Here is a 23,349-nt window from a genome sequence, read left to right as displayed (position 1 = left end):
TTTTACTGATAAAGGCTGATTAATTGTAGCTTTAGTTAGCCGTTGGTTATGCTCAACCAGGACGATGTTAGATGGTTGAAAAATGCTCACGTTTTCTGAAACTACACTGACCAAGATGCTTTGCGCCAAAAATACACTTCCTAGTTACTGTGTCGCTTGGCTTCCTGTCAGCTGGGCTATCTGCAACAACAGTAACTGCTAGGAAGATGTTCATACTGTAGTCGGCGAGGTCTGTGTTTATTTTTTCTTTATACAACATTATTATTTTTCAGGAAAACCTCCTCAGAGACTTCTTACTCTGCACGTCCGTCAGGCATTTGATAATCCTGCACGAGGCTTTGACTCCCGTGGGGTAACGTTAACTTAACTTAACTAGATGGACGATAATGATACGCGGCACTGTCATTCAAAATTTGGCAGTATAATTTTAGCTAGCTTATCACCAAGCAACACATAAAACAAATAAAACTTAATTTTCTAAAAAACATCCCTATTCTGATTCGGCACATATGTGATTCCATCAATCCGCATTTAATTAATTGAATTTTATGCTTTTGGGTCACACTGCTTGCTTCCGCCAACTAAAGTTAGCTCATGTTAGCGCTCAAATAACCAGCCAATCAGTTCTTTTCGTTGTGTTTCCCAGGTAGGATGCACTATAAACTGCTAACGTTAGCTGGGTTTAGGTTAGAACAGAGATGTTGTGGGTTAATGATTAGCCTAGATGTCCATTACAGTGACTGTCAGTGCCTAACAAGTCTGTACCTGATACACAACCATGTATTATGTTCCTAATAAAATTTTTCCTCTTGGTTGGTTAACCCGGTATTTAGGAAGCACCTGCCACACACAGGTTGGCCTCACAGGCAGCTGATTACTGCTGTTTGACTTTAGTCCTCATGCATCCACTTCCACTTTACATGATTAAAACACTAGTCTAGCAGAGAGAATTCCCTTTGGGGTGCAGTTTGGATGTACTTGATGAAGTTGGAATCATTAGAATGGTGTTGCCCGTGTCCTGTAAAGTTAATTTTCACTTCTGCAAGAACCATGATTTTACTAAACACTGTGTTAGTTATAGGGCTACAATAAACAATTCATTTCTCAAAATCGAATAAAATGTCACTTATTTTCTCAGTTCATGTATAAAACATTTGCTCCATAAGAAATGCCAATCATGATTTCCTAAAGGCCAAGGTGATGTCATCAAATCTCTTGTTCAACCAACAGTCCCAAACCCAAAGGCATTCAGATTTTAAACAAGCAGAGAATCCTCACTAGTACCAGCGAATGTTTGGCATTTTTGCTTGAAAAATGACTTGAAGACTTTATCTGTTATCAAAATAGTTTCTTATTGTACAATCATTTATCTAATTTCATCCCTAGTCTGTAAATCTTTTCGTCTCCAGTTAACAGGACAAGTCACAGAGGAAAGAAAGAAGAAGTAAAGACAGTGAGGATAAGGAGATTCTGGTAACCCAGAATGGAGGACTTCAGGCAGACATACCTGTGTCTGTGTAAGGAGGGAGGTGTGGAGCCTCAGGAGAGTGTTGTGGCTCAGCTACGGGAAAGCAGAGCTGTTCAGGGCTCTAGACTGGACCTGAGTGGACAGAGCCTGTCTACAGATACCTGCTGTGTGCTGGCCAAGGCTTTCCAAAAAGATACTGCCTTTACAGAAGTCTTGCTCAGTGACTGCATGCTCAGTGAGGAAGGTGTGTAAGTCTGAAGATCAACAACAGCCTATATGTAGCCTGGTGTTTTAGATTTTAAGTTGGTCAGTCTAACAGTAGGTGTCAGTTAGCATTCATATAAATGCTATATTTGCTTTAGACATCTTTTGATTTCCCAGATTAATAACCTTGACTGATGTAACAGTTTGCGCAAATACCTGGCCATTAAAAAAGGCACATTTCTGGCAAGAGAAGTCATTGCAGTGTGCAGCTTGTTACCAGTCACCGAAAGCTGCCTGAGTCTGCCTGAAGTTGCTGCTGCAAACTCATCTGAAACATTTTAATTTGTCTGACTTTTAAAAGTTAAAGATTACATCATTCAGTTGTTTTTCTCATTATCATTAAATCCCATGCATTGACCAAAACCAATGATGTGTTAGTCTGATACTCAATACTTTAGGACTTTTGTGCCTATCTGTGGCTCTCAGCCCCAAGCCCATTGGTTCCTTCTGAAGATATAAAGCTTTAAGCTTTGGGCGGGTAGAGCAGGTTGGCCATTAATCGCAAGGTCGGCGGTTCAACTCCCCCTGGTTGCGTGTCGAAGTGTCCTTGGGCAAGATACTGAACCCCGATTTACCCTGGCGGCTGTTCCGCCAGTGTATGAATGAGTGTGAATGTTAGTTTCCGTTTGAGCACTTAGGCTCAGTGTATGAATGTGTGTGAATGGTGAATGCAGATGTAGTGTAAAAGCGCTTTGAGTGGTTGAAAAGACTAGAAAGGCGCTATACAAGTACGGAGCATTTACATTTACATTTAAAAGCATAGGAAAGGCTCACTAAGATCCCATAGTTTCTATTAACCATTATACAAACAGGAGGAAATACTACATTACATACTATATTAGGAACTGTTTTTAGTGGCAGATGAATTCATATCTGGTGCTCTGGTGAGTATTTGGAGGACGGTGTGTGTGGGACTGAGTAAAAATAATAACAATAAGGCAATACAATAAGTCAGACTTCAGATACATTTGTTGTTGGTTTGGCTCTGCACATGGGATTTAATGCAAATAAGTCATGAATAACAGTGTGTGCTTTTATACTTGTGCATGTGACTCTCAGGTGCCAAGTTACTTCTGACTGGACTGTTTGGTAACACAACTGTAAAAGTCCTGGATTTGAAGGTAACACCTGCTAAACTGTCCACATTCTCAGACACTAATGGATTTTATTTCATGATACATAGTATCGATAACGAGTTGATGCAAAATATTGTTCACAGGGGAATAACCTGAGATCGACAGGGGCTGAGGTGTTGGGAAAGCTGCTGGCACGTAACAAGTATCTGCGCAGGTGAGAGTGATGCTTTTCATGTGAGAATACGTTCTGGGGCATGTATTGTGTAAAAAAGTGTAATAAATCAGACCTTTTTTGATCAAATCATACAAATTAAGTAAGATTTACAGATTCACACTTCATCTGGTGTTGATATTTGGTAGGTTCTTTACAGTAAGATGCTTGAATTATTATTATTATTATTTTATTATTATTGATATTGGCAGTGTATTTACTTCAGCCTGTTAAAAAAGTGCAAAAGGCATGTGTAAGTGGTGGAACCATGGCTGAATTAACCACTTAGGGGTAAAATTTTGCTGTTGGGCCCCCTGACTTGTCATCAGGCAAGTAATAATAATAATTATTATTATAATAATAATAATAGCTTTCTTTGTATGGCACTTTTTAATACAACTCACCAAGTGCTTTACAATCACTGTAAAACACCAACATCAAACAACAAGTAATACGTGCAATAATGCACGTAGTGTGGTCTGTCAATTTAAGAGCAGGTTCATCAAGCTCTCATTGCAGCCTACCCCATTAAAACATCGAGTACTGTGATTACAGGTTTGGTATAGGCTTCTCTAGTTGAAATTACCTGTTACTTCCCTGTTGCCCACATTGATCTGACCAATCACAGCACTTATCTTCTATTTTAATTCAACCAATAATCTTGCCTAAATTGGATGGTTGCTTGGTCTGCCCCTTGCCCAGTGACCTGAGAAACATCTGAGTAATTGAGCATATTAAGTTGAAGCCAAACAGAATCATTTTGTGTCATGTCTGCTGGAAGCTTAGACTTCAGACAAAGATTTACTAATCAAACTTGACTGCTACTACATTTTATTAAAGCCAACTAATAACTTATTTATCTTCTAAGAAAGGATTTTCAACCGAAACTTAAACATGATTCTTAACATAAAAATAACCAGACGCTGCTGCAACAGAATTAAACAGTGTGCCCATTAACACAAGATGCTTAAAACTCATAAACGCTGTGTGCAGGCTGGTGTTGGAGTGGAACGCTTTGGGGGTGTGGGACGAAGCCTTCTCGCTCTTTTGTGAGGGCTTGGCCTCCAACAGTGTGCTGACACAGCTGGACCTCCGCAACAATCAAATCAACCACCATGGAGCATCCGAGCTCGCTCTGGCACTCAAATGCAACAACACGGTGGAAGTGCTAGGTACACACAGTAAAATGAGTAGAAGGACCCCTTCACTGTCTGGGTGTCTAAGAATCTGTTGAAAATGAAGTGACATGAAGTTCCTGCTTTAAGTTGTTCTTTCTTTTTTGTCAGAACATGGTTTTGATTGTGTGTCAGTATTTTGACGGGTTAAACTGGGAGATTGTACATATTTTACTGGGAAAGATTGCAGTTGGCTGTGCTTGCTATTAGGGCAACAATTTGATGAAAATGAGTGAATGAAACTGTGATTGCAATTTACATTGTGATTATTTATCATCAATTAACCTCCAGGTCTGTATTAGTGGTCTACATAGCTTTGAAGTACATAGATTTCAGAACGTGACTGGTGTTTAAGGGAGAGTGGGGTACATTTGTCAGAAGTGACGCCATTCAGCTGCATTATTATCTAAAGTATAACAATATATATTTAATGCTAGCCAATAATGGTTTTACATTAGATCAGCTGTCGTTTAGGATGATCTATCTACTACTTGTTATTCACGCTGGGGATGAGAGGGGGGCTTGACCGATCACATGATCCTCAGCAACCAGTGGCATACAGAGAAACCATGCCTGTAGTCTGTACTGATGTAGAATAAATTAATCTAATCCAGAACTTTGATTCTTAGATTCTTGTTGTATATTCTGGTGTATATTGTCTGACTGACTGATGGTCTACTGTAGCCTTTCTCACTGACTGTCTTGGCAGATCTGAGGTGGAACAACATTGGTCTGCTGGGTGGCAGGTCTCTGCTAGAGGCTCTGCAGAAGAACAAGAGCATAGTGCAGCTGGAGATGGCAGGAAACAACATACCTAGTGATACTCTGAAAGCACTTGGTAAGATATATGTCTGTGTGTGTGTGCACTCCCCCCCCCTTCAGCTGGGCAGCTGTATAAATTGAATCTTTTTTCACAGCTCTCATTACTGGGAAAGTATTAGCATAATGTGATTTGAACATGGTACAGATTATCACCCAGTGATACCTGTTAACATGCGTACTGGACTCTGGAACCATGTTTCTCTGTCCTCTCTCATTACCATTTTGCTCCTTTTGTTCAACCCTTTAAGAGCAGACCACAGGCCATAACTCAGACAGACAGTCCACCCTGAGAGAGAGCCGCAGCAGGACCCAAGTACTCAGCAAGGAGATTCATACGCTAAAGGAGGAGAAGGGCCGCCAGGTAACCCTCACACTAAAGAATGAAATCATTTTGATACAGAACAGGACCGACGGTGGATGAATGTTGTTTAAAGACTCGCAAAAAACTATCTACTAAACAAAAATATCTCATTAGGTCTGTCAGTCCACCACTTTGGTCCTGGCGGAAATACCTCAACAACTATTAGATGGATTGCCATAGTAGTTATTCATGGCCAGAGGATGGATCCTGATGACTAGTGATCCCCTGACTTATCATCCATTAATACCAGCAGCTCAAAGTTTTCAATTACCCTCTCAAATCTCACAACAAAACATCTACTTGATGAATAGGGAGAAAAACTGTGTGCAGATATTCATGGTTCCCAGAGGATGTGTTCTGTGGACTTAGGTGATCCCCTGACCTGTCCTTTAGAAATAATGTGCAAAACTAATGACATTCCCATTAGCCTTAGCTGATGTAGTAGGAATCTAATGACTGATCATATAATAAGATAAGCTAAGATGCTCAACTACCATTGAACAAAAAAATTATTACTTCTATAAGGTAGGCAGATACTCCACAGACTGCTGTGGGAAATAAATTTCACCTGTGTGGATTAGAATATGTATAATCAACATAATAATCAATATGATACATTTTGAAAATTTTATAAATGGTAACTGTCAGAAATAATTGCATCAGGAATTAGAGAATGAGTTCTGCTTCTCATTCAAGTGTGATATCAAGGCTGAAAAATGTATATATCATTAGATACAGGGAGGGGCGGGAAAGAAGAACTAATGGTGCAAAGAGACAGGAGTCAAGGTTGAGAGAAGTAGTAGCAGAAGGGGAATCTCAACTAAGATTACGGATTTTGATATTTGATGATTTTAAAATCTGATATTCCGATATATCTGCCAAGTTTCTTTTTTTTCTTCTTTCAGAAACACATAACATTAACAAAGATTATCCCTTACATCTGTTATGTGTAGTTATGAGACCTCACCAAGATAACATGACATAGTGTGTGTTATTGTTATAAATTGTACTTTGAACATAAGTAAAACTGATTATGTCAGCTGATTGTTGTGTTTGTGATGGATCTGAGCCTTCCAAACACCTGTTGCCAACAGAGGAGTTGCAGAGTGACCTCTGGGGGACAAACTACGCAACCATAATACTGAAAACATGATTTTAAGACCTCTTAGTTCCTTTTAATTGTCATTTATCGGCTGTTAGAAACACTGATACTGATTTGTCTCTTACTCATATTGGCCACTAATATCTGCACCTCGATTTATCAGTCAGCTCTAGTAGGAAGAGTGTGTAAAATGACATAAAAGAAAATGCATTATAAGATGAAGTTTCTTTATGGACCAGCTTGGCTTTCTTGTACTCTACTTTGAATTACAGTAAATCTATATTAGATTCAACTCTATCTGACTCAAGTGTTTCACTGAAGAAGAATAAAGAAGTATGCCTGAGGACATCTGGCCCAGCTGAAGGTTTTCTACCACACTAGGGCTGAACGATTAATCGTTTTCAAAACGAAATTACGATTTGAAACAAGGCGTTTAGCTAATTGTGAAGACAGTGACTAAAATGTAGGTTAATTATACAGCACATCTGAGCTGTTTTAAACAGTCATGCAGTTACAAATTCATTCCGTTGTCATCCTTGTGTGACAGACTTGCTAACCAATCACAAACTCAAAAAATCAGAGCTACAACAAGTGAAACTAGAGGAAAACGTGGGATAATGGCGCGGGTTTGTCCTGCGTCAACTCGCAATGAAGAAAAGGGGAGTTCACATTAAACTAGAAATAAAATATGTAAAAAGTATAGGTATTAGTATTGGTATCGGCAGTACCAGCCTGGGTATTACTTGGTATTGGATCGGATAGGAATTAAGCGGTATCACACATCACTAATAACAGCTCTCTGTGAGCCCGCTCCGTTTCGCTCTCTGCACGGCTACATCCACATGGAGCATTTCAGAATAAGAGCGTTTGCCTGTCTGTTTTTCAGGGTTCCCGCGGCTCCTTAAAAAGTCTTAAACGGTCTTAAATTGAAATCAGGGAAATTAAGGTCTTAAATTGTCTCAGATTTACCGTTAATTTGCTGTAGGTATTAAATTTGCCGATGGTGTGTTTAAGGCGGTTGGGAAAATTGTCATGCGCTGTCGCCGAAAACCCATCCATCCATCCATCGTCAACCGCTTATCCTGCGTACAGGGTCCCAGCTGACACCGGGCGCAAGGCGGGGTACACCCTGGACAGGTCGCCAGTCCATCGCAGGGCCACACATAGACGAACAACCACTCACACTCACACCTAAGGACAATTTATGGTAACCAATCAACCTAGCCTGCATGTTTTTGGACGGTGGGAGGAAGCCGGAGCACCCGGAGAGAACCCACGCAGACACGGGGAGAACATGCAAACTCCACACAGAAAGGCCGGGGCAACCGGGGTTTGAACCCACAACCTTCTTGCTGTGACGCCTAGGCTAATTAGTGTGTATTTGTATGATTTTCTTTTAGTAATTGACAATGTGAGACCCCGCCATGAATAGAACTCATATGTTACGTTTGCTGCAGACGTTGACGTCTGGCTGCCTGTCATGTTATCGTAAGTCGTGGCTGCAAGATTGGGAGACGCAAGTTAAAGTGGTTGGAGAAAAAACCCGATCGTTCTGTCTAACTCAAACAACTGTAGCCTACATCACGTCCTCCTCTCATTTGCTCAGGTCCAAAAATTATCTATAACTACAGGTTAAAATAACTTGTTTCCCAATTACCATTAGTAAATAGAGAAACGGGAAACAAACCATTTTTCCTTTTTTGTTTTGATATTAAAAAAAGGAAAACGAAAAGAAATGTGTTTATAGATGGAAATTGGAAATCTGTTTTTGTCTGTGTTAACTGTGTTTATTGTTGATATACAATCGGGAGCCTGCACAGAGTATTTTATTTTGAAAATCGACCGGATTCTCTCTGCTGTTCCGTGTCTGACTTGTTGCCTCTTTCATGTGGGCGGCTGTGGCTCAGGAGGTAGAACAGGTTGGCCGTTATTTGGAAGGTCGGCGGTTCAATCCCTGGCTCCCCCTGGTTGCATGTCAAAGTGTCCTTGGGCAAGATACTGAACCCCGATTTGCCCCTGGCGGCTGTTCCGCCAGTATGAATGAGGGTGAATGTTAGTAATTTGAGCACTTAGGCTCAGTGTGTGACTGGTGAATGCAGATGTAGTGTAAAAGCGCTTTGAGTGACTAGGAAGGCGCTATACAAATACAGAGCGTGTGCTCTGTGCTGCTTGACGCAGCTTCCGTCAAAAATATTGATAAATCGCAATTAGATTTTTTCCCCAGCCCTATTCCCCACTGCTCTCACTTACTATAGGTGCATACTGTCTGTACTTGCCTCCACATGGAACGCACATGGCCCCCTAGTGCCTATGTTACAGTAGCAAGTAGGTCAGTCTTTCATAATAATTGTAATACAGAGTTACATCTGTTGTTAATGAGAACGGCAATCCCCCTCCTTTCCTATTACTGCTCTCATCTCAGTGAAACAGATTACAGTGCGCTTCCAATATTCCCTCTGACTCCTCATCAGGGCCAGTAGCTCATCCATCTTATTAGCCAGATTTCTCGCATTTCCCGATTATGATGGAAGGCAGATACAGGTTGTATCTCCTCTTCTTTGCTTTAAACCCACTCTGCAGACACGGTACTTCCTCCTGAGGAAGGTGACACACACAAGAGACACTTTTTTGATACACACAAGATTTTGGTCAGAATATCACTTTAAATGATTAAGTTTTACACATTTAGGATGAAGTTTGTGGTGACGACTGTGGCTGTTCCTCCTCTCTTTCAGTTCTTGAGTCTGATGGAAACCATCGACAGGCAGAGGGAGGAGATGGGACGCTCCAACAGGTGAGAGGAGGTGTTGCTGTGGACCTGTGCCCTACCTTTACACATTGTTCATGCTATATACCCCGCCATACACACATGACAAATCATTCCTGCAGCACACCTGGGCACCACACCGGTCACTGAACAGGACTCTCTCACTGCCAGCGATGTTCTCCATCTCGCTGTCTAGCTTCACCCACTGCTGTATAAAGCCATCTCCTCCGAGCGGTGTCTCACATAGTTTTGATATTCCTGAAATCATAACGCATAGAGAGGATACTTGTGACTGTTCCTTTATCAGACTGGAACCCAGTGGCCTTTCAACATCAAAAAGACACCAGAATATAACTTCTATCAGTCAGAGAGACAAAAGAGACAGGGGCAGACAACAGTTGAGCTGGAAAAAGGGAGACTTTAAAAACTGCTTTTGCGAAACTTCTGCAGAAGAAGCCTAATCTAGACTCTGGAATTCTAAGCAATTAGGCCCGTATAAAACCTTCCATTTTTAAGCAAGGTACATGTCACACTGTGGGCGTGTCTGTTCTGTTTTGTTCAGTTGGTTGTTTTGGGTCGGTCATGTGTCCAGTATCAGTTATATAGTCTGTTGTGTTTTGAGTTTCTCTGAGTTATTGTTTTGTCTGTTCAGTAACTGCTGTTTTTTTTGTCAGTTTTGGTTCCATGTCTTTGTTCCCAGTCCTGTGCCTTAGTTATGTTTTAGTATTTACCTCTTGTTCCTCGTCTGCATTATTTTAGTTTAGTCTGCTCTGTATTCAGTGTTCTGGGTCATTACCTTGTGTGCAGTGTTTTGTCGTGTGGATATGCTCTGTCTCGTCGTGTCATGTTCCCTGCCTGTTCCCTGTTAGTTACTGGTATTTTGGATTATTCTCGTTCTGGACTGTCTGTTGGTTTTCTATGTTCATTTTTGGTTTTGTTTAATTAAAACCATTGAACTATACCTGCTCCGCTCTGTGTCCTGCATTTGGGTCCTACAACTAGTGATGGACAAATGAAGCTTTTGTTAAGCACTGAACCACCTGAGCCAATTGTTTTGAAAATGGGTTCATTACTCGAAGCTTCAGTTACAGTGACCTCTCCTGGCGAAGTTCAAGGCTGCAGGCAACTTAGACAGGCTAGCTGGTGGACAGGAGGCTTTTAATTACATACACGCACGCCCCTCGATGAGCAGTGCTGGAAAAACTACTTTACTTTTGTAGAAAATACCATTAGTTATAAAGGATCTTTGCTTGAATCATACTTGGATTTAAAGTATATTTACTTTGAAAATTCTTTGATGCACACACATTAAGACTGAACATCATGTTCAAATAAAGATTGATGAATGCATGTATTTTGTTATTGAGGAGAGAGTGCTGGGAAATATGGCATAGGTTGGATGTGCTTGTGTAACTATGACAAGGGGTGAATGTGTTAGATGGGGTGCACAACACTCACTTTCGAGACGATCGAGGCAGTGCCAATGAATCACATTCGCACCAAAGCAAGCTTTGAAGCAGTGGTTCAATAGGATTGTAGTCCAGGGGTTTGAAGCGTGTATCAAATCTTCAGTATCGCACTGCCATCACTACCTACAACCTGCTTCTCCACACAATCTCTGACAGTACATGAAGTTATTTTGCACCAGATCAACATCTTTCCAAATGAAAAGCTAAATCCTAGAGAAATTTCAATAAGGTTTCATAGCTAATCATAGCACAGACTACTCTCACAAAGACAGTTATTGATTTGAGACTTAGTACTGATGCCAGAAAGCTGGGAGTGCTAGAATTAAGTGCAGACACAGTAGACCGTGAAATTTTCCTATTCTGCCTTACATGTGTTGACATAAGTGATGGCACGGGGCGAGTAAAAATGTATGTCGTGCAAATTGATTGGCCAGTTTCTTTGTCTACAGCAACGGCAAAATTTAAACTGTTAGGTGTCTAAGACATGAAATCAGATTAAACAAATCTATATTAAAATCTTTAGAATGTTATGAGAAGAAAATGAATCAGTTCCTTGTTGTTTGAATGAATCATTACAAAGTATATACGATGTTCAACTCCTGAGAGTTGAAACTTAAGAACTGGGTTGGCCATTCCAAATGTGAAATTAGCTCTGAATATACATTACAGAAACAAACTTTTTATGTGTCAAAGAAACATGATATATCATTTGATATTTCTCAAAGGAGCTGCCTTGCCCCTCTGTTGTTCTCACTATACAAGCTTCCTGTAGATCTGGGCCAAACTTTTTTGATTATAGGCTGTATACAAAAAAATATAAGAAGTCGCGGACTAAATTTAGCAATTTTCAGCATTCAATCGCTAACTTCCCTCTTCCCGAATCTGCCATATTTAATCAACTGAGGTAAATGTTTTCATCCACTGGTAATCCCTCATTTGTAGGGCCATGGCAGCACCTTCAGTGTTCAAACTAAGAGGTGCAATAACAGGACCTGCTACTAGTTGCGACATCTAGGATGGTTTTAGGTTTAAACCTGATGTGTAATGTATATATATAGTGAAATTTATGAGAAATAAGCTCAAGCCATATTCTAGTTTTTTTTTTTTTAAATTCACTGTGGGCCATTTAAAATAGGGGAGTGGGTCAGAGTTTAATTGTTTCCTGTTTTTACTCCTTTTTAAATGTCAAGCACTAAAGGTGCTATTTCAATGAAGTTTATTATTTAAAAAAATATAATTTTGTATCCATGCCCTCATGTTAATGACCTTGTAACCTCTTTTCTGTTTGATTAGGTCCACCTCCATTCAGATAGGCCAACTCCAGGAAGCTCTGAATGAGAGGAAGTCTGCTGTCAACTCTCTCACTGCCAAGTAAACATGTTTCTTTATTCCACATTAACAGTAAGAAGAACAGCACACTCTGTGGATCTGTTGTGTGTAATTTAAGTAACTTTATTCATTTTTCAATGAAGCTCAAGATTGGATGAAGGACTCCAGTATTAACCACAGTATGACTACAGTAACTCCAGTAACATTAAGACTACCTGCTGTTCATTTATGTTAAGCACTTTAGATAGCTTAGGAGTTTGATTTTATTATAATTGTAAGAGTGAGTTCTGATTTCATTTTTCTTGGTAATAGTCCTCCAATGTATTTGAGCAAATCACTTATAGAGAATTGGGCTTGCATGCATAAGTTTTAAAAAGAAAATGCAAAAGAAGCAAGCAACGTCTGCTGTACTTCAGTGTTTACTGCAGTATAAAGCAGCTGTGGACAACTTTAAGATTCACCAGTTAATAGATCAGTGCAGTCCTGCTATAATTACTGTAGTGGCTATTTGTCCATAAACTTAAACAAAAACAAATAATAACAAACTTCTCAAATGGCCACTTGAGGCTACGTCATGGTTAGGCTTTACGCAGGTTCAGAGGTACCAAAGCAAAGTGATGTCCATAACAAGACTGAGTTTGAGGAGGTTTATTCACACACATAAGCAAGCTTACAGACATTTCTGCTGCCTCTCTCACGCTGGTCACCTTGACCTACTTATGCAAATGAACATAACACCATGTGACCAACAAACCACAATGCAAGTAAAGCATAAATACAAAATAAACCAAATTAACTTTAACAAGAAAAGAAAAGAAATAAATTGGGCTATAAATGAACTCAAACCCAAAATAAACAAAAATAAGAATATAGCTCCAACAACCCAGCCCCTAATTGTAACGGTACTTTACCCACAATTAACCTTAGCTTTAACACACAGGAGCTATTTTCTAATTGTAGCTTAAACATTAAACTGGAATCTTTACATCTTCAGATTCTCCATATCTGAAAGAAACAAACAGATGGAAGACAGAGATAGGAGAAAGAATGAGTCGTATAGTCAATTATTAGCCTCCAAGAGAAGACAGAGCTTGGTTATTGGTCTGTCCAGGATGCTGATCTTCGTTTGGACCTTCACAGAGCGAACCAGTCCTCTAGAGTCAGCTGTGGTGCTTAGAACTCTGCCCATCATCCATGAGCCTCTTGGAGCTGTGGCATCAGCGATTACGACAATATCTCCTGGAATAAAGTTTCTCTTTTGCTTCGTCCATTTTTGCCTTTCTTGCATTACAAGCAAATACTCTGCTGTCCTTTTCCAGAAAAGTTCCGCAACGTACTGCACTTGCCTCCATCTCCTCTTAATGTACAGATCAGATTTCTCGAACAGACCTAATGGCAGAATGGGCTTGCCTTTTAACAGGAGAATGTGATTTGGAGTAAGCGCTTCTAAATCATTGGGATCTTCTGAAGCCTTAGTTATTGGCCGGTCATTGAGTATCGCTTCCACCTCGCAAAACAGCGTTTGCAGACCTTCCTCGTCCAGCAGTTGACGTCCAACAACAGAGGTAAGTACACTGCGCACAGAGCGAATCAGACGCTCCCAAACGCCACCTTGGTGAGATGCAGCTGGGGTGTTCAAACTCCACGTCATTCCTTCCTGCACAAAAGTCCTTTCAATTTTAGAGTGATTTAAAGCGGCCAATGCTTGCCTCAGTTCCTTCTTCGCACCAACAAAATTTGTGCCGTTATCTGACCTTACACTTGTCACAGGTCCTCTTCTGCAGATAAATCTTCGCACAGCATTGATGCAGGAGTCCGTGTCGAGGGAATGCGCCACCTCAAGGTGTACTGCGCGGCTACTCATACAGGTAAATATCACTCCATATCGCTTCAGCACAGTTCTACCTCTCCTCACCTCCAATGGTCCAAAATAGTCCACTCCCGCATTTGTAAAGGGTGCGTCAGGCACAACTCGTTCCTCCGGTAAGTCGGACATCTTCTGTTCTCCAAGCTTTCCTCTGTACCTTCTGCACACTGTACATTGTGAGAGAATCTTCCTGGCCGCAGAGTTGGCATTTATGATCCAATACTTCTGTCTCAATCTGTGCAGCATGTGATTGCGTCCAGCATGTCCAAGTTGGCAATGGATGTAACGCAATATGAGCTGGGAAACATGCAAATCCTTTGACAGAATCACAGGATGCTTTACCTCCCACGGCAGTGCTGATTTAAACAGACGTCCACCAACTCTGAGGATGCCATCTTCGATGAAGGGGTCGAGGCGATACAGAGGACTGTCTTTAAAAACAGTCTTTGGGTCATGTTCTAGTGAGGAAATTTCAGTACTGAATCTTTGGTTTTGTGCAAACTGAATTATTGCCTTTTCAGCTTCCTCCAAGCGCTCTGGTGTCAAGCTGGATTTTCCAAGTGCAGCTTTGAATTTTTTAATCTCCTTTTCCACATTCTCATTCTGGTTGACCACATATTCTTTTCTCTTTCGGCTTAAAAGTAAAAGTCTTTCGTTCAGCTCCAACAGCCAGGCCACTGATGTTTTAAGCTTTCTCCAGGATGAAAAATAGTGAACGAGCTGACTGAGAGGATTGTCACTGTGTATTGTAACAACATTCACCTTAAGTTCCCTTTTCACCTCTGCATCATCAGATGGAATGGAAGAGGAGTCCAAGTCGAGTTTCGGCCACCTGGTGGGGGGCAAGTGCAAAAAGTCCGGTCCTTTTAGCCATTTTCCTTTCCCAAAATCTTGAGCTCTTAGTCCTCGAGAAGCTTCATCTGCAGGATTGTCTTTGGTGTTTACATACCTCCATTGATCTTCGTCTGTGGATTCTCTTATGGTGCTGACACGATTGGCAACATATGTGTGAAAGCGCTTTGTTTCATTGAAGATGTACTTGAGAACAGTAGTGCTATCGGTCCAAAAAACTGACCTTTGCAATGGCAACTGTAGCTCTTTCAACGGCATTGTGTTCACTCGAACAGCAAGCACAGCTGCAGCAAGATCAAGGCGTGGAATGGTTAGTTGCTTTAGAGGAGCGACACGAGCCTTGCCTGTGATAAATGAAACATGCACGTTGTCAGTGCTCTCCAATCTCAAGTATGAAACAGTGCCATATCCTGTTTGACTAGCATCTGAAAAATGATGCAGTTCTGCTTTCACTTGTGTTCCAAAGTTTTTGGGTTTAATGCACCGTTCCACTTTAAATCCACTCATATGCTGAAGTTCAGAGAGCCACTCAGACCAATGTTCGGAGACATCACGGGGAACTGGCTCATCCCATTTGAAGTTCATTCTGCACAACTCCTGTAACAGTAACTTGGCAGGGATTATGAAAGGAGACAGAAAACCCAGCGGGTCGTAAAGAGAGCTCACCGCAGAAAGGATGCCCCTCCTAGTGTGTGGACGTTCCTGCACTGCAGTCCTGAAGCTGAACGTATGTCCTTGAACACACCATTGCATCCCCAGAGCTCTTTCCACAGGGAGTTGGCCCCTAACCAAATCCATGTTCTCCAAACCCACTGCTCTGATCTCGCTAGGAATAAGTGCAAACACATTTGAGTTATTTGTGACCCACTTTTGGAGATGAAAGCCGCCTTTTTTACAGAGAGATGTTAATCCATGTATGAGCTTCACTGCATCTTCCTCTGTCACAGTGGACTTAAGACAATCATCCACGTAGAAATTTGTCTTAACTGTACGAAGGACATCGGGTGAATATTGCAGTGCATTATCCTCAGCAGTTCTCCTCAGTGCATAGTTTGAGCAGCTTGGAGAGGATACAGCTCCAAACAAATGCACGCACATCCTGTATTCCTCTGGCTCCGCTGTAGCGTCTCCATTGGGCCACCATAGAAAGCGCAAGAAGTTAACGTGCTTATATGGAACCCGGACCTGATGGAACATGGCGTTGATATCAGCCATAACAGCGATGGGCTCTTCTCTAAACCGAAGGAGGACACCAATTAGCGTGTTAGTGAAGTCTGGGCCCTGCAGGAGCTGACTGTTCAATGATATACCTTTGTAAGTACAGCCGCAATCAAACACAACACGCAACTTTCCTTTGGTTGGATGACGTACACCATGGTGGGGAATGTACCACACCTTTCCTTGTTCCAGAGTTGGCTCATTTGTGGGAACCTTTTCTGCATATCCTTGCTCCAACATGTTGTTAAGGAAATCAACGTATTGAGCCTTGAATGAAATGTCTCTATTAAATCTCCTCTTCAGGCCTTGGAGTCTTTGTAGTGCAATGCAGCGATTATTTGGCAAAACAGGATCATCAACTCTGAAAGGTAAGTCAATGTGATAATGTTCATTGTTAAGCACTGTCGTACTCTCCACAATTTTCATGAATTTAATGTCTTCTCTTGACATCTCAAGTTGTTCATCACTTGTTCTTTCAGTAAAGTCATAATTATACTGTTGCAGCAACATACTTTCCAAGTGTTCCACAGATATGCTATTAGCAGTTACAACAATGCATCCTGATTTGACACCAGTACCTTCAGAGTCTCCAGCATGAAGAGGCCCATTTATGACCCAGCCAACTCTGGTCCTCACTGCATACGGTCCACCACATTGACTGTTTATCAGTTCCCATGGCTCCAAAACTTTAGGAGAGTCGGTTCCAATGAGCAAGTCTACATCTGCATCTACTTCATGTAGCCTAATGCTGCTCAAATACGCCCATTTGGCAACATCATCCTGACATGGCACATTGACTTTAGAGACAGGCATTTTTGTTTGTGTCAGAACAGATGGTAGCTCAATAAAGTCATCGGTGTCAAATCCAGACACCTCCAGACCGGTTACTATAGTAGTGTTGATGGTTTTAGTCTGCCCCATTGTCCTTAACACTACATTACAGTTTTTTCCTGATACTCCCAGCCTTTCAGCCATACTTGTAGTACAGAAGGTACCAGAGCTCCCAGGATCCAGGAAAGCATAAGTATGCACAACTTTATTACTTTTCTGACTTTTCACCTGCACAGCCACAATGGAAAAAACAGCAGTATCCTCTTCACCAGCCCCAATATGACCACACGTCTGCTGCTTCCCGGATACAGTGCTCACAGTTTCTTTGGAGGTTATCCTTGTAGTATCCTCCTTCTCCACATGCAGGACAGATGGGTGCTTCCTGTGACACACTTCACAATCCAAACGACTCCTGCAGTCTTTGCTTGTTTGTCCATGTTTCAAGCACCCAAAACAAACGCCCTTCTCCTTTAGAAACTGAATCTTGTCCTGTTGTGTCTTTCTTCTAAACTGAAAGCATTTTTCCAGAGTGTGATTGGTAAGATAGCAGAATATACATTTGAGCTGGTTACTGTGAGCTGTCATGTTTTCCATTTCTTTATGTCCATCCTTTGGTGCATTAATGCTGGTGGCAAATGTACCACTTTTCCTTTTCTGCTTAACTTGCATGGATAGCTTTGTATAGCTGGCTGGAGAAATGTCATTAATATTTCCAAACAGAGGATCTGAAACAATTTTGACTTGTTTTTCAATGAAATTCACAAAATCAACAAACACTGCTCTGCTTCCAGTTTGTTCCAGTATGTCACATGCCACATTTCTCCACTTTTCCCTCAGCTTATATGGGAGTTTCATTAAGATCGTCCTGAGGTTAGCTGGCATGTCCAACTCCTTCATATACTTTATATGATGTACTATATTGGAGCAACCTCGAAGGAACAAAGCAAATGACTGCAAAACATTAAGATCGTCCTGTGTTTTATTGAGGGCCAGTTGTTGATTTTGTCCATGTAAGCCGAAGAGATTTTATGTTCACTGCCAAAATGTTCAATCAAAAGCGTTTTTGCTCTTTGATAACCTGGTTCAGAGGGCATATGCTGACAACTTCTCACAATGTCTCTTGGTTGCCCTCTAGTGTACTGTTCTAGGAAGTACAGACAATCACTGAAATTTTGAGTTTTATCCTCAATGCAATTTTCAAAGGCTCTGAGAAAAGATTTGAAATACAGGGGATCTCCATCAAATACAGGTATATTTCTCATAGGCAGAGCAGAGGCTGTGTTTTGTTGGACCAACAGCGCGGTTATTTCATTTCGCCGCTGCATGATGTTCAAAATGTCCGGAGAATTGATGGATGGATTATCGTCACAAACATCTTGCAAACCCGGTGATTGTGTATCTTGCCTTTGAAACACAGGAATGACATTAGGTATGGGTAGTTGTTTTACAACATGTTTGGGTTGAACACCAACAGGGACAGAATTTAACAAGCGACTGGAGGTAGGTTCAGAGCTTTTATTGGTGGGCACATAACGTTCAGCATTCGGATTTAGTTCATATGTCCTTTGAGTTTCTGACCTTTTCAAGTAAGAATTCATGCCGTCCGATGTTTGAGATACACATCTTGACACTTTAGAGCCACACTTTGAGCTTACTTCCAGAACCTCCAATTTCGCATTTGTCACCTTTAATTCTGCCTCCAGAGCAAGTTGTTCCTTTTCTCTCCTTAAATGTTCCCGTTTCTTCCGTAAGTCCTCTTGTTCAAGTCGTATTTGTTCCTCCTGATCCTCCAAAATATGCCTTTGTTTTAGAGCAGCCATGCGTTCCTGTAACGCTGCTCTTTCTGCTTGCACTAATATTTTTGCAGATGCACTGGATGAAGTCTTTGACAGTTTAGAACCAGCCTTTGAACGCGTTTCAGAACCTTTATTGGATACACTGTCCTCAGGCCCAATATCAGTTGGATTATCAGGTGGTTTAATTGGAAGTTCATATGAATGGCCTGTGTTTGATAACCAACCTTTGACGTCATCAATAAAGCTTGAAAAACACTTTTCCTTTTGTTCAAAATATTTATCTTGTCTCTCCTTCTCCTCCTGAGGTATGTCCAGTGACACAAATGACAAATGATGTTGTTTTGCCTCATCAACACATATTATTATTTGATCCAAAAGAGACTTGACTGCATCAATATTGTCTGCAGAATGCATCAACTTATCCATCTGATTCATGTACGATTTGGCTCGTCTGCATTGCACCGATCTCTTTTCCTGACACGTTTGCATAAAGAACATCATTCCTTTAGCAGTAAAACTTGCGCGTCTTCTTGTAGGAAGCGCCGTGTCGCTTGTGGCTTTAGATGCAACGTCAGACATTTACCCTTTGTTGATGTCGGTCATGTACACACACAGTTGCTTGCAAAGAGTGAGTAAAGCACATACCTTGTGGAACTTAATTTGTTGCGGTGGTTGCCTTTGTGCACGGAATTGAATGAACGCAGTAGCTGTTGTTGCGCGCGGCTGTGCGCATCACCTGTGAAGGCTTTGGGCCTTTGCGAATTCAATTTGCAGCAAATAATATCCTCCACTCCGTAGTGCAGCTCCAGCGCTCCCTTGAGGAGGTTTATTCACACACATAAGCAAGCTTACAGACATTTCTGCTGCCTCTCTCACGCTGGTAAAAAACCATATGCCCTCGTGCCTGTGGCACCTCTCACCTTGACCTACTTATGCAAATGAACATAACACCATGTGACCAACAAACCACAATGCAAGTAAAGCATAAATACAAAATAAACCAAATTAACTTTAACAAGAAAAGAAAAGAAATAAATTGGGCTATAAATGAACTCAAACCCAAAATAAACAAAAATAAGAATATAGCTCCAACAATTACATTAAATGTAAATTTTAATGCCAATTTATACACATCTGTTAGATGGAGAGTGAGTAAAATGGGTTATTTACATTTTTTCCACTGTACTTTTTATTGATTATTTCAACATGTACTGTATGAATGTAAAACCAGCAGATGAACATGTAGACAGAAAAACAAACCTAAAAACAAACTAATACAAAAAAACCTATCTTTTCTCAGTGCTGAATCAGGTGTTTCTGTTTTGGGTCCTGAATAATGTCAATTTCTCCTACTTTTCTTTCATCCGTGCTTCATGCAATCTCAAACGATATGTCAGTTTTTCCATTATGTCCTGGTTGGAGGGATCCAGCTTCCTCATTTCCTTGTGATAGATTTTCTACTTGCTATTTACAATTTTGACCAGACACCTGTCCCTTATTCGTATATTTTCTTCAGTAAACTTAAAAAGCACAGATAGATTATTATGTAGTTCAAATCCTAGTATCTTTTGTAAAATTTTATATACCACTTTCCAAAACATTAATCATTTGTGGCATTTCCAAAATATATGGGCATGATCTGTAACTAATACTCTACACTCTCTCCAGCATTGTAGAGTTATGTTTAAATATTTACTCTTGACATTGGGTGTGATTTTAAAAGTATTATTCTGTCATTGCTAGGCATTTGCTACAAGTATTTAGTTTGATTGATAAAATCGCCAGACTGGCAGTGATGTTGCGCTAGAAACAGTGGCTCTGAGACGTCTGTTCTCGGCTCAAAATCTGGGGTCACATTATGTTTCCCTTCAGCGAAATGTCCCCACACTCAAAACGACATGGTGTTATTTTTCTGATGCAGGTCATGAATAGATATTGGTTGAGGCAATCACAAACTATAAACAGAGTATGAGAGCAAGGCTACAGTTTGTATTCTGACGGTGTGATAAACAGCTAGAATGTTAACTTCTCCATTCCCAAACACAGTGCAGCAGTAGCGTTTCAAAGGTGAAATCTGACTGGCAGATCGCAGTGAAACAGGAGACATATGCTTAAATGTCTTGTCTTTAAGTTGGGTTTCAGTAGAAATGAAGGGGAGACCCAGCGAATATTTGTGTACCGGAAATGCAATGTGACTTTAAGCCCCAAGTTCCACTAAAGTTCCAGAAACTCTGAGCTGCCTCTTTGAATGAACCTGAGTAACAAGGACTTTTTTTTTCACCTGATCTCACAAAGGTGACAAAGACCATCTTGCTAGTAAGGTGGTAGTATACTGACAACCAGCAAGCCTGTGTCTGTTTAAATGTTAAAGTTCATCTTGTCCCAAGTGCCCTAGATGTCTTTTCACCTTCAAATCACCAATGCACTGCTCACTTGTATTCATTAAGGAGCAGTAAGAAGCACATGCAGAAACTCTGATGACATGGTTTTGTGATGTTGTGCAGGCTGCAGATGACAGAGGCTGCCCTCACCCTCTCTGAGCAGAAGAACCATAACATGGGAGAGCTGCTGACACGAGTGAAGGCCGAGAAAGAAGAACAGAGGGAACGACAGAGCAGAGAGAGGAAGAAGGAGCAGGAGGTACATGAGGCAACACTGCAAAAACAAGTCACTTCACCTCAAATGGGATTTGTATAGGAAATAAGATTCAAACAGATGTTAGCTTGGCTCACCTTTTTCATATGTGATTCAGCCTATAGCTATCTCATGAAAGCTTACACATGTGTTTGTAAATTGAATCAACACCAGTGAGGAAAATACCTTTGCTGCGGGCTGTTTTTACAGGGTAAAACAAGGTCACATGATCATGAATGAATGTTCAATTGAATGATTCAGCCTACAAAGCTCAAAGAGAGACAAGCTTGTTGATCTTATGAGCAAAGGATAATCTTTGTAATAGTAAAGAATCTTTATCAACTGCTTTTGATAAATCTGTAACGGTGTTAATGCAGGTTGACAGGCTCAGACCGTTAAACCAGGTGTCTGACAGCATCATGGAATGGATACAAGGGACTCCCCTTTGCTTTTAACCAGTTTTGCTCAAGGACAATTCTCGCCCTGGTATCTCATGAGAGGCAAGTTGTTGCAGGAAGACAACAGTGGAAGGGATCCTTTCCATGATGTGGTTAGACACCTGGAGCAAGAAGAAGCACTTTTTGTGGATGCACTCTTGACGGGCACAATTGCCCCGAAGGAATACGGTGCAGCCAGTGCAGCCGGTTCAGCTGCTGGCTGAAGCATCTACTGCACGGCTTTTGTACCTGCTAGTCATTTCAACTCCAAAATATGTGAACATTCACCAATGCAATCGCTGTCTGCCAAAAAACAATAAAAATAAGCCAATCTTTTTCAGGGGAGGTCCCTGTAGATCCTCCATATTTTGAACCCTGATTTCACATCTTCAAATCACTTAATTTGTTAGTTATTCATTCCACATATGGACCTTGGCAGCGGAGCTGAAGTCAACCTTACAATACCAATAACATGTCTTTGTTACCCATGTACAGCCTTAACATGGCAACAGCATGTTGATGTATGGTGTCTGTTTCCATCTACAGTCAGCTGAGTCAGTAACCTGAACAATGAAATTCTGCTCCACAATACCACATTATGACAAGTTGATACAGTCAAAAATAATAAATGCTTGTTGAGATATTGCTGTCACAGATTAATGTACTTCATGTGTCTCCATCCTGCAGGACAGTGCACACAGAGAGGGCAAACTCCTCAGAGAGATCCAAAACCTGACAGAAACCAACATCCAGCTCAGGAACAAAGTAAGAATAATCTGTTCTGAGCTGTGTGAATTTATATCATCGCATTTGCACCAAAATGGTACATGCCAATGAGTAACACGCACACACAGACCAAAGTTGTGTTATGAGCACTGTTAGTGTGTTAACCTAATGTTTGTGTGCGTACTAGGTGGAGGAGGTGGAGTGCAGGTGTAAGAGTCAACAGCAGCAGATATTTGAGCTGAAGCAGGAGCTGACTAACAGCACAGCAGAGCTCAAGGTGCGACTAGCACAGGCAGAAGGTAACACACACACACACACGTTTTTAAAAGAGAATGTTGTTTTTCTCACAACAACCCAGGAGAGATTTGTTCTGGTTCCCTCTGACAGACCGTCTGGAAACAGAGAAGAGAAGATACAAGCAAGCTCTGGAGGATATGGACAGTCTCCGCCAGAAGGAGGTGCTCTCAGGGAAACCTTTCTTCCGCACACAGCAAGAAATGCTGTAAATAATAAAGCTCTCAAAAATGTATATACAGTCCCCTCCAAAAGTATTGGAACTGTAAGGCCAATTCCTTTGTTTTTGTTGTTCACTGAAGACATTTGGGTTTAAGATCTTGGAGAACTCTTCACAGAGCTTCTGTGGATTCAGGCAGCCTCAGCTGCTTCTCTCTCTTCATGAAATCCCAGACAGACTGGATGATGTTGAGAACAGGGCTCTGTGGAGGCCACACCATCACTTCCAGGACTCGTTGTTCTTTCGCTGAACATAGTTCTTAATGACATTTGCTGGACGTTTGGGCTCGTTGTCATGCTGCAGAATAGATTTGAGGCCAATCAGATGTTTTAGAAATAAGCTCAAGCTGTATTGTAGTTTTTTTTTTTAATTCACCGCCACAGTTTGTAGTGATAGTTATAGTTCATAGATGTAGATGATTTAAAGAAGA

At 41.1% G+C, this 23,349-nt stretch overlaps 1 protein-coding gene across 3 annotated transcripts in view; it reads left to right on the top strand.

The window, feature by feature from the left end:
- The first annotated feature begins 137 nt into the window (after nt 1–137).
- The window catches only part of lrrc45 (leucine rich repeat containing 45), a 33,110-nt gene continuing 9,898 nt past the window's right edge, over nt 138–23,349 (top strand). The window contains exons 1-13 of one of the 3 annotated variants that reach the window (XM_038734980.1): nt 138–229; nt 1,410–1,712; nt 2,792–2,853; nt 2,952–3,022; nt 4,013–4,191; nt 4,904–5,032; nt 5,265–5,377; nt 9,215–9,273; nt 12,009–12,086; nt 21,113–21,248; nt 22,367–22,444; nt 22,593–22,704; nt 22,793–22,863. In XM_038734980.1, coding sequence (XP_038590908.1) covers nt 1,484–1,712; nt 2,792–2,853; nt 2,952–3,022; nt 4,013–4,191; nt 4,904–5,032; nt 5,265–5,377; nt 9,215–9,273; nt 12,009–12,086; nt 21,113–21,248; nt 22,367–22,444; nt 22,593–22,704; nt 22,793–22,863 — 1,317 coding nt within the window. In that variant the 5' untranslated portion in view covers nt 138–229; nt 1,410–1,483. Of the gene's footprint in view, nt 353–1,409; nt 1,713–2,791; nt 2,854–2,951; nt 3,023–4,012; nt 4,192–4,903; nt 5,033–5,264; nt 5,378–9,214; nt 9,274–12,008; nt 12,087–21,112; nt 21,249–22,366; nt 22,445–22,592; nt 22,705–22,792; nt 22,864–23,349 lie in introns of all 3 variants that reach the window. The other 2 variants (XM_038734981.1, XM_038734982.1) reach the window with 2 other exon arrangements.

This window comes from Micropterus salmoides, unplaced genomic scaffold (genome assembly GCF_014851395.1).
Source record: "Micropterus salmoides isolate LMB-PRFRI ecotype aquatic unplaced genomic scaffold, ASM1485139v1 Ms_hic_scaffold_21, whole genome shotgun sequence".
Lineage (NCBI taxonomy): Eukaryota > Metazoa > Chordata > Actinopteri > Centrarchiformes > Centrarchidae > Micropterus > Micropterus salmoides.
This window is presented reverse-complemented; position numbering and strand designations above follow the sequence as displayed.